The sequence below is a fragment of the Sylvia atricapilla genome, chromosome 3 (assembly GCF_009819655.1).
Source record: "Sylvia atricapilla isolate bSylAtr1 chromosome 3, bSylAtr1.pri, whole genome shotgun sequence".
NCBI lineage: Eukaryota > Metazoa > Chordata > Aves > Passeriformes > Sylviidae > Sylvia > Sylvia atricapilla.
Genome location: NC_089142.1, coordinates 30,282,391 through 30,294,669, shown reverse-complemented (window position 1 = coordinate 30,294,669; position 12,279 = coordinate 30,282,391). Strand labels below are relative to the sequence as shown.

The following is a 12,279-nucleotide window of genomic DNA, read 5'->3' as shown; positions in this document are numbered from 1 at the left end:
GAGGTGGAAGGAAAAAAAAATTGTTCTCCACATTAGCTCTAGCTACTGGCCTACTAATACTGGTCTGCCATGCCAAGGAACAGTATGTAACTCTTCTTTAGACTAGGATGGCATTCATCTACTGCTTACACTGAAACCCATGGGTTTCATGATGGTAGGCACATGACTCCATGTACTAGCTGCTGTAGAGATGTATGGAAGAATATATTGCCTGCCCCAGTTGATCTGTAACTTGTATTGAGATATAGGCAGATAAAATTAAAGGCTGAAGAGAGGAAGGAAGTTGAGAGAGAAGTTGGGATATTGATATCCTGGAGTTTCAGAGATGATCTATAAAAAGCATTTTCTCCAAACCATTAGAAAAATAAGAAATTATAAAATGAGTTTAATTTCTGCCTTTATTGGGAAAATGTTTTCCTGCAGATCCCTTTTCAAAACAGGCTTTTGAATGGCCGTAAGCCTATTCACCATTGTTACAGACAAATTCTAGAGCAAAGAAGAGAAGGAATAGTGTCTTGAAATAGGTGTAGAAGAAATAATGAAGATACTGTATCGTGTACTAGTCTCACTGCAGAGCTGATATGTGGACTCTCATCCAGAGAACACAGAACAGGAAGCAGCAGTGTTGTCAGAAGATGTCCCTAGGGAGGTTTTCAAACTTCTTGCAGTGTCTGATCACAGAGGTTAAATAAAAAGAACATGATATATACACATATGTACGTTGTATCTATTAATGTATGTACAAGATGTAGTGTGTCCATTCAAAGCGTACATCTCCTCTGATTTCACTGAGATCCCTCATTTGTTCTATATTTAGGCCAGCTGTAGGAAGACATAGGAAAATGTCTTCTGGAGAACGTAAGAAACATGGACTGACTGGTTTTTAGGGATGTCATGATTTATGCCTAAAGAAACCCTGGGCAGATGAGAGTTGACACACAGCTATTCTGGACTTACAGCTGGATGCTGTAAATAGAAACTGATTCCAATAGTTTTCATTCAGAAACAAAACAGGAGAGGGAAGGTGTTTACCTTAAACTAGAGCTGGGACACTCACCTATTACACAGAAGGGCTTCCTGGCAAAGCGCAGTCTTCCTTGCCATCCTCGGTACCGACAACAGCACCCCGCAGACCAGATACGGATAATAAATTCCAAACCAAAGACAACAATCATGACAAATTCCTAGAAATGGCAAATAAGAAAAATGCCTGTTACAGATAACCAACACTTAAGTATCAAGAAATTTATCACTACTGTTTGGATCTAACAATCCACCTTGATCATCTGAATATCCCAAGCTAAACTTGGGATCCTGCTCCCCAGGATGGTTGCACATCTACAAGCAGCACACAGTCCCCAGAGCTTCACAGTGAAAGGTCTGAGCCTAACCTGAATAATATAAAGTATCAACTAAGATTGGCTACTAAACACACTGAAGAACTGAATAATACACAAAAATATCAGAGCAAAACACTCAAAGATTTTGTATACTGAGCATCAGAGCACAGGTAATTTATACAGCTAGTGAAAAATGTTTGATATCCACATCCATATAACTAGTTCATAGTTTAAAGGCTAAAAGTTTTTGGAGATATATTGTCATTGTTTCAATACACAGGTGAAGTAACTGAGCTTACGAATTTGAGAAATCAACCTGTTCCCAGCAATAGGTTAAGGTACGTGCAAGTGTAATTGCATACAACGGGTATGTAACTGTAAGGCAATAAATGAATGCCCACCCTAGGCATAACTTTCCCTGGACAACCTGTGAATTAAAGCATTTAGAAATTTTGCCTTGCCTGTTTGGCTTGCTTTTCTTTCACATTGGAACCTTCTTTAAGACTGTCAATTTTTAAGCATCAACATGTATTTATGCAATTTTTATTCTAAGAAAATTTCATTACAACTGTGAGGTCCACAGAGTTGCAGTAATAGAACTTGGAGCAGAATTCAGCTCCATACCCTAAGGAGATCCGCAGCTCAATAATATGGAGAGATACAGTCCATACATACTGTATGGAATTATAAACTTAGATACTCTTCTAAGTCATGTGTTTTGATATGACAAAATAAAAATCTGTGTGTTCACAAAAGGAGAAAAATACTTGATGGAGTTTCTTAAATAGCCTGTCAAGAAGAAAAGGATGGAAGTTGTGTTTTATTTGGCAGCCCAATGTATTTCTGTGTCCAGAAGTAAGTTGGTCCTTGTCAGTCAATTAATTTGTTATCCCTGCAGGATGAGGACTAGTGGGGAACTGGTAAGAAAGCACTGCAAATGAATAAAATAGAGGAATATTTACAAGAGTAGAGTTGATCCAATATTGAGTTTTCCCCAATAAACATTTTGTATACTTTTAGACTGTAAGACCCTACAACTCTACAAGACAGCGTGTCAACTCAGGCATTAATTTACCTAAACAAATGGCATTATTAATGTTGTGCCATGTAAAGGTTCTTTACTGGATTATGATTAGTGGCAGTCCACTGAAACACTGTGGACTTAATTGCTTTTGGTGTCATAGAAGAATCTGAAAACAGTATTCCTTCCTAAGACATGTCAGCTTGTGTAGCTACATTACATCAAAAGCACTTTTAGAGCTTTCTTCAAGGTCTTGTCTTCATTTTTGGTTTTGTAAATCCCATATTGAATGCCTAAGTCACAAAAGTAGAATAAGATCCCTCTGCTGAAACATGGCCAAAGAGAATGCCACATTTTTTATTAGAAAAAAACCACATGGAAAAATGAGTGCGATTATTTAAGCTTTTCTTTTTATTCCACTACAAGAAACTTCAACTTAATTCCACGGGCAGTGTTATTGCACAACCTCAGAAAGGATTATGTACAAAACTGAAAAAGTTCCCCATATACTAACAATAATTCCTAATAGTTGGCTACCCTGTGGTATATTTCCTTGTAGGAAATTCTGTGTAGGCCAAGTAAGAAATGGACAAGAAGCCAGCTGGAAAAAAGGAAGAATACGTATTTTAGTTATTTAACTACCACTTTTATAGTGGTAGTTAAATCATGAATTGTCAGATCTGGTTTACACGTTGTTAGATGATGCCTCTGAATTTATGAGGGTTGATGGCAGGCATCCAGGCCATCCGACATCTGATTCTCCTAAAGAAGTTTCTTCTTTGGGACAGGGTAAGAGATATTGAAGGAAAGGAGGTCTGAGAAGCAAGAAAAATTCCTTGTTTCCAATAAAATCCTTTTCTTGTTAAAGCTTAATCACATTTCATTGGACTAAAGTTTGTTGTTTCCCTTGGAAACGTAAGTTGTGTACAGATGGGCGACAGGTTTTGTAAGTGCAGTGAAATTGTCCCGGGCATCTTACAGGAGCTGATCCACACACAGAGGAGTGTGTCCTCTCCCGTACTCTAGCCCCTGGCAGGGCCTCTGATGGGGAACTGGCAAGGACAGAAAGTACTCAGCGATCCTGGAAGGACTAGTCCACAGCTTCAAGTCGGTTCAAATATTATCACAAAAATGCTGGTAGGAGTTGGAAAGAGGTAATCTTTTGGAAAGTTTACTCTTCTGGTTCCTAACAGTGCTATGCAGTTCTGTATTTATCACCAGTAATATTGTTAGACATTACTAGGTGCTATGCTTGTTCAGTGAGACAAAGATGAGAGAAGTTACTGTGCGCTGAAAGCACATTTCTGAGAGTCTGTGCACAACATTGTGCCTTTGTGTGTTAGAAACAGAAATCACGTTTGTCTCTCACACACAGACACATATACTAAAAACAGAAACTTCTTGGAGATATGTCTATTTTGGGAGAGAAAAAAAGCAAAAAAATTTTCTCAAAATTTTTTTTTTGTGGGTAGGGTAAGAGAATAAGATTTTTCTTGAGGAAAAAATGTGAAATATCTCTGTTCATTCCTTGAGAAAATTCCTTGAGCATTTTTGGAACCATTACAAATTTATGCATGGTTACATCGTCTCAAAATTAATTAAGGTTTCTACTACTTAAACCATTTTTTCTGCTACTTAAACAATATAACAACTATAATTATATTGAGCTCAAATGCAATAAATACATCTCTCTGCATTGGGATGCTGAAAAGAACTGCTGCTTTTAAAAATGTTGCATATGATTTTCTTCCACCCATAACAAGTTTCTGTGGATTTTAAAGTATGCTATAGGTTTTAATAAAAGACACTGAAGAAAATGTAGATAGAGTTTCACACTTATTTTTGCACTTACTGATCTTTATATCCTAATGACTCCTACTTCCTTGAAGAAAAGATAATTTTGAAGGGAATAAATATAAAATATAATAAAGTCTAAAGGGAAAGAATTTTCTAAAAAAAAAAGTAATGCATTGAAACAGAACTCTTCATAGTAGTACGCAAAACAGCTTTGTTTTGTTTTGGATTGGTTCAGGGCAAAACCAGAGAGAGACAAAGAAATCCACACTACTGTGAAAAAATTAATGTTTTAGTAGTCAGGGCACTCAGCCAAAATGTTAAGGCAAATCTCTGTCAGGGTTTATACAGGCTGGGGAATGACGTTATTTTTTCTTATGGCAGCTGTAAAGTTACAAAGTTCTTGTTCTTCCATGGACAAAAAATGGAAGGATGCATCCCAAACAAGATCAGAATTTTAATTTCCTTATATTTCATTTGGAAGGCTTATTGCCAACTTAAGTATAAATCTAAGCTTTGAAATAACTTGAGTTCAGTTCCTTAGCAATTGAAACAGAAGATCAGAACATAATTGGAAAGGCATGTGATGGAATAAATCATTCGACTTTGTGCTTTGTAGACTTGTAGACTGAAGAAATGATGCGTGCAAGTATCTCTGTCCCACATATAATATAAGGGAACATCGTTATTTTTGAAAAACTTATGAGAATGAGAAACAACATTTACATCAAAATGGGAAAATCTTGCACTGTTTATAAATCTGGCCCTCTTCAAAATTAATCAAGGCTGCATTTGAACTGATGAGCAAGTTAAGATTTACTAGAAACCTAACCCCTCTTCCCTTCCTAGACAGAGCAGAGGTGCATTGGCCTTTGCCATTTCTTGCTTTTCCCATCTCTTGTTATGCTTTTCCAATTACATCTGCATTTTGCCTTACAGCAGAGTTACAAAAATGCATCACTTTTTTGGCTGTTCAAGCTCACAGTTAGCACCTCCCAGTAACCCCTACGGCAGATGCATTGGTGGTTCAGACAGCGGAAAGGTTTTTTTCCTTCTCAAAGCACAGTTCATTCAAACTGACTGAGCTTTTCCTTCTGAAATGTTTTTGCACATGCAGCTCCAGTTGTCATGGGGAACCACGCACATGTACGAGAAGCAAGGCTGCACACTTGGGCTGACAAGGTTCAGTTGCTTTTGGCTAGCACTGGAGATTGTTACATCTGTGTGGGCCTGGGTTCCACACCACTGGAACAATGAGGGTCACACAAATGGCAGAAAATAAAAATAAGAGGTCATCCAGAGCAAGGTTTCTGTTAATAAAAGGTCCAGGAGGACTCTCATCAACAGGGCTGGTGATTAAGTATATCAAGCATACTTCTTACAATCCAGAGCTTCCCATTCCCACCCGCCCCCCCCCCCCTTTTTTTTTTTTTCCTCCTATCCAATTAAGATACACTATTTGTTTAAATTGTTTACATTAGTATACTTCTCAGGCAGTTTTTAATGATAAGGATTTCCCTAAGCATAACATTTTAAAAGCAAAAACAGTTCATATAGTAGCTTTCTCACTCTTTGGAATAACTCCTTATTAAAACTGAAAATAATTTGCTGATGATGAATCAGGTGCCTTCACTGTAGACTGTAACTTTTGGGAATTAGAGGCATTTTTGCAATAACAAAATGACCAAAGTTGAACAGTCTGCTGATTTAGGATGCTTCTGGTTATTTTGCAATGTGTAAATGAGCTGAGGCTTGGATATAAGAAATCTACCCACAAGACAGTGTCTCTGCTCTTACTTTAATTATATTTCTTGTACAGAAATGGTGATTTTAATTATTCTAAAGGATAATGAAGTAGTGCAACAAAGCTGCAGACTGAAGTGAAGAGCTGCCTGCCTTGAGCTCATTGGAGAACTGTGTTTACAACTGACATTGTCAGAAGTCAGAGAAATTAATAAGAACAGACCAAATGAATCCTCAGAAATAAGCTTTAGCATGGCCACAAGTGTTTCTCTTCTGAAGACAGCATCTCTGCAGTGTAGCTGTACTGCAGATCCTCACCTGGTGTAAATCACCATGATCAGTGATCCTCACCACACTAACACAACAGCAGAACACAAGGAACAATGTCATGTTCCTACTTGGGATACATCCCCTCTTCCCTAAAATCTTATAAACAGGCAAGTCCAGTGTTTCCAAATAATTTTGAAAGGAGGGAGAATAAACATGTTCTCATACTTTAACTTACGCCTGACTGGTTTAAGTATGTCACCAGCTGCTGAAATATCTTTATGGTGACACATGAATACTTGATACTATCCAAATAGCAATGCTTTATTATTCATAGTCAAAGAGGATGAGATTGTTTTATCATTCAGTTAAAGCAAGAACAGAAGAACACCTCAGCTTATCAACAACACTGGTCTCTAAAGCCAAAAATCCCCCTCTACTGATTCCAGGTACTAAGCTCTAAAGCTGGGGTGTACAATTTAAAGATATGCCATTGGGATGTGAGGGGAAGCACAACACTGCTCTGTCTCAATGAAACTTGACAAACATCCAGGCTTTAAATAGTTATGATGCAGAAGCTGGTTTAGGACTACAGGCAATTGTGTTATACCAGCCATTTTCCAGATGAAAACAAGCAGGTAAGAATACATGCATGCCTTATAATTTAAAATTATAGTAAATTTCAACACATTTGTGTTATTCCTGGTTCAGCACTAAAAAGGGGAGATATTTCGTCTAAAGAGCTAACAAGTGTATCTACATGTGCATACATATACCTAAGAAACTAATGTTTTAATTCTTTCCAACTGCAGTTGAACAGAGGGAGAGACAGCCATAAATCTGAAAACATAACCCAGAATAGAACCTATTAGTGGCATATAAATCACAACCAGACACTTCACTCCAGCTCCCAGTGCAATACACAATAAGCATGAAGTTAAATTTACGCACCTTTTTATAATTTATCAGTTTTATAATGCATGTGATAATTTTAGTGCACTTGATTTTCCATATTATGATTAAGAATTTCCATGTAGATTCTACATTAAAAAGAGGATTATTGAGAAATCCATTTTGTTCCTTTAATCAAAGGAATGTTTACTCATACACAGCTACAAATCTATTGACATAATGTTAAAATCCCAGTTACGTGCTTATTCCACATGTAATATATATGACTTCTGCTATCCAATTCCCCTTTAGCTTTTAGTGTTAATACTTGACATGGCACCCATCAGTCATGCTTCTTCTTTATTCCTTTGCAACAGAAAAAAGCTGTGATTTTTTTATTTCAAATAAAACCAGTTTTGAATCAGAGAGTACAACCCAGCAGCAGAATTACACAGATGCCATTTATTTATGTTTTTCATAATCTCTTATAGAGACAAGTATTTACCATATCAGACACAATGTATGATTCCTACCATTGAAACTGTGCTAACCTTCCTCAGCATCCTCTGCCTCCCCAGACCAGCAGACTCACTTCCCATCACCATCATGGGCCAATGGCTGAGGACCTGCTGGTGCCACAGGAATGAGTGCCACAGGGCTGCACTGGACATTGTTGTTACTGCCATCACCATGTGGGCAATTGGCAATTTGTACATGTGGGCAAACAGATCACAAAGCTCTTTCTGGTGGGCACGGTTCTTCTAGGGACACTCTGATGATCACTGAATGCCCTCTTTCAAACAGTGAAAAGGGCAGTGGGAAACACTGACCTCTCCACATCTATCCTGCTCCTTCCCAGCTACTGCATCACCTTTAAAGATCCAGCCATTTGCGCTCACTGCTTTGTGCCATACCATTTGGTTATGTGCCAGGTGCAATTACATGTCCAAGAGAATTCTTTAAAGGAGATGATAGCATAAAAGTCACATAATAGAATAATTTTCTACTTTCAAAAACTTTTTTACCCATCTCTGTGCTTGTTCAGATTTTCTTTCTCTTATCAGTGGTAAATGGTCTGATTTTGGTTTGAAATTTATCCTCATATTGAAAACAAAGAAGCTCTGTACAGCTGTACCCAGGCCTTCACACTTCCTTTGTGATTTCTTCACGCATTTTTTTCTGCTGCAGTCACATTTCTGATGTCACATTAGAGGCAGACATTCAAGCATATGTCTCTCTAGCAACACAGATCCAAAATTTTCTTTTTGAAGTGTTTATGAAGAATTTTGTATCTTTTCTCTTCAAAACAAGTGTAGAATGGGCATCAGAACTCTGAATCCTTTTATGCCATGGCATCCATATTGATTTTGTATAGATGCAGGGGATTTTGGCTAATTGTTATGGCTGATCACATACATGTGAATTAAGTGATAACCTCTGACATGCTGTACTGCAGAGTAGGACAGCATGTTCGTTCTTTTATTCTTTGGCCTCAGCTTGTTTGGAGTTGTTAAATGCTGGAGATTCTGCAAATTATATCTGCAGTGTTCTCTTTAAAATTATTTCTTGTAATTTCCCAATTATCAAAGCTCATTAAGAGAGTTTCCCTAGGTGTTCATCTGTGCATGTTTTAACCACTGGGAGACCTAAGTGCATCTCAGTTGATACATACTGAAATGTTAAGAGAACAAAAAATTTTCAGCAAACAACTTTAAAAAAGCGTTTTCAGACTATTTGCAACTTTTCACAAACTGGTCTTGGTAGGCACTCAACCCAATCAGCCAAAATCCTGTTCATGCATTTAGTTTCTCAAAAATATCAGCTCACCAAACATTTCTGCTGCTTGGACAAATATTTGGTCACAATATTTTTGTTCAGTTCCTTAAGTTCTGTGAAAAAGTTGACTTGGTCCCCCATTTTTAGTCAAATAACTGGATTTTGAGAGCCAACATATCAAGTCTTGTGTTTCACACATCATGCCATTCACCGATAGTTTTGCATTTTTCCTATTACATTTTTCCAGACTTATGGAATTTTGGTCTCTTGGAAAAAGAAAACATGTATATATATATCTTTGTGAGCCATACATTTCCTGTGATCATATCTTCATATGATACAATTAGCCAATTCCTGCCTGGTTCAGATGTGATACCAAAGTTACTATTATTGTCCTGTCCATGACATACACACTTTCCTTAGATAATTCATGGAAGCCTAAAAATCTAAAATGGCCAGTACTTATTCTGCAAATTCACCCACAACTCAGGGTCCTCATGACTGAATTTAGTTCCACTGTGTGTCTGTGTATTTACCATCACCTTCCCTTTAGGTGGATTTTTTCATTATGTCTACTCTGGATTCTTACAGATTAGTTAGTTTTTGCCCGTATTTCAATACTTATTTCACAGAATCACAAAATCAAAGAACAAGCTGAGTTGGAAGGAACCCACAAGGACCACTGAGTTCAACTCTTGGCCCTGCACAGCACCCCCACCAAGAGGCACACCATGTGTCTGAGAGGATTGTCCAAACACTCCTTGAACTCTGTCAGGCTGGTGCTGTGATCACTGCCCTGGGGAGCCTGTTCCAGTACCCAGCCACCCTCTGGGTGAAGAATCTTTTTCTAATACCCAACCTAAAACCTCCCCTGACACAACTTCAGGGCATTCCCTGTGGTCCTGTCACTGGTCACCACAGAGAAGAGATCAGTGCCTGCCCCTCTTCTTCCCCTCATGAGGATGCTGTAACAGCAATGAGTTCTCCACACAGTCTCATCTTCTCCAGGCTGAACAGACCCAGTGCCCTCAGCTGCTCCTCATGCAGCTTCCCCTCAAGGTCCTTCACCATCTTTGTTGCCCTCCTTTGGACACTCTCTAATAGTTCAATGTCTTGTTTACACTGTGGCACCCAAACCTGTCCCCAGCACTGGAGGTGAGGCTGCCCCAGTGCAGAGCAGAGTGGGACAATCCCCTCCCTTGGCTGGCTGGTGATGCTGGGCTGATGTACCCCAGGACAGGGTTGGTTCCCCTGGCTGCCAGGGAGCTGCTGATTCACATTCAACTTGCCATCTGCCAGGACCCCAGGTCCCTTTCTGTGGCATTGCTTTCCAGCATGCCATTCCCCAGTCTGTCCATACATCCAGGGTTGCCCATCCCAGGTGCAGAATCCTGCACTTTCCCTTACTGAACTTCATGTGGTTGGTGGCTACCCAGCACTTGGATTTGTCATGGTCTCTCTGCAGGGCCTCCCTGCCCTGGAGGGAGTTAATGGCTCCTCCCTGTTTTGCATCATCTGCAAACTTGCCTGGTATCCCTTTCCAGTCCTGCCTCCAAGTCATTTATGAAGATGTTGAAGAGCACAGGGCCAGTGATGGAGCCCTGTGAGACTCCACTAGTGACAGGTCACCACTCTGGTGTCACCCCTTTCATTGTAGCCCCTGGTGCCCAACCTGTGAGCCAGTTGCTCACCCAGTCCATGGTGTGCTTATCCAGCTGTGTGCTGGACCCTTGCTTGAATTCACAGTTTTTAAACTGAATCTTGTGAACAGATTTCTCCTGTCACATGAGGAAAGTTCACATTTCAACTGCAGCAAGCTGTGCCTTCATGCATTTTGTCACGTCTCTGGAAAGAGGGAGTGGTTTGCAGCTTTTCTGTGTTACTCAGATGCTGGATTTTCCCTAGATTTCCAAACAGCTTTCATATCACTGATGTGCTGCCTTCTTCAGCACTCTTTTCCCTTTGACATTTAATGTTTTGTAGAATTTTTTCCTTAACATGTTATTTTTACCCATGTACTTTGGCTTTCTTCTGGGCACATATTCTCATTTCCATTTGGCAAATCAATATTTCCCTGACAAAGGTCAGGTCTGAATTTCTGATAGAGAGTTTGCTATCTATCAATTTTTACTTTTCCAATCTAAACTTTCTTGCCTGTTTTAACAAGGCAGCTCTTGATCTCCATATCAAACTCTGGCATGAAGCCAATAAAATTCAGTACTGCAGGATCTAGCATAAACTATTACAAATCTACATCTGCAGAAAATATTACACTCATTCCGTGCAGGTGATTTCCCATGCTGCCTTGTTATCACTTTGAGTGATACAACAAGAAAGAAGACATGTCATGAGAAGAGCAGTTGTGTATGGAATGTTGCCTACTTGTCCTTAAAGGAGACCAAGACAGCTGGTTTACGTTTTTAGCATGTGTTGATCAGCCTAAAAGGAGATATGCTTTCCCCTCCTCAAAGAATTATATCTTTATTAATCTGAAGCCTGCCACCCCATCACTGACATCTAATCCTCCCTGTTTTCTATTCTTAATCTCAAAATCCTCCTAGAGATTCTGCGTTCTCCAGAGAAAGTGGCCTCTTAAAAAGCTGGCTAAAATTTTCTTTTAATATAATTGTCACCTTTGAATATTAATTCTCTTTGTTTTAGGAAACAAAGGGAATCAGAAACAGATTGTTCTCAGTACCACTATCTTCTCTCCTGACTCTCTGCATATAGCCACACAATGTCATCAACAAAATAAGCTAAGTAACAGCTCTTATACAGGAACTGATAACAATAAGAAATTGGTGTAATGTACCTATTCAGAAATTCAATGCTGCCTTTCTCGCTATACGTTTGCCATTTTAATATTAAAATTGTACTAGGTCGTGAACTTGTAACATTTATCACTGCTTCTGGTTTTGCTATTTCCATTCATCTTTCTTCACTGCACATTACTACCCATTTCTCTATACATGCCCTGTTCATTCAGAGGAATGGAAAATAATTTTGTGGGTAGCATTTCATCCAGCAGCCACTGACCTGTGGCAGTGATCCTAACGTTGCACATTAAATGCAGTTTTCTTGTTAAACACAACTGATCTGCTATGGCAGTGACAAAATCTTTCTTGCCTTCTACTGCATTTGCTGATGAATGCTGTAGCACTTGAGGTAACTGTTCATAGTTATCTTCTTCAAGTAATTCAGTTATGAGATTGTTTTTCTCCCTGATTGTAGATTACATATGCAGTTTTAAGCATCTTCTGTCATCAAATCCATTTAAGCTTTCCTAGTAGAACCTAACATATTGCAATTTTAATTACAGTAGAAAAATGGTTCTGTTCAATGTGTGATTTTCAATCTTTTCTTTACAACAGTAATTTCTGTTTAATCCAGAAGAATAAAAGAAAAGAAAGGACAAAACATTGCTAACAATATAATCAATCCCAGAAC

The 12,279-nt window shown here is 38.7% G+C and overlaps 1 protein-coding gene across 2 annotated transcripts in view; it reads right to left on the bottom strand.

Moving 5' to 3' along the window:
- Positions 1-12,279, bottom strand: part of KCNQ5 (potassium voltage-gated channel subfamily Q member 5) — a 277,646-nt gene that overhangs the window by 66,778 nt on the left and 198,589 nt on the right. For both annotated transcript variants that reach the window (XM_066315020.1, XM_066315019.1), the window contains exon 3: positions 1,058-1,184. In XM_066315020.1, the coding sequence (XP_066171117.1) occupies positions 1,058-1,184 (127 nt within the window). The remainder of the gene's footprint in view (positions 1-1,057; positions 1,185-12,279) is intronic.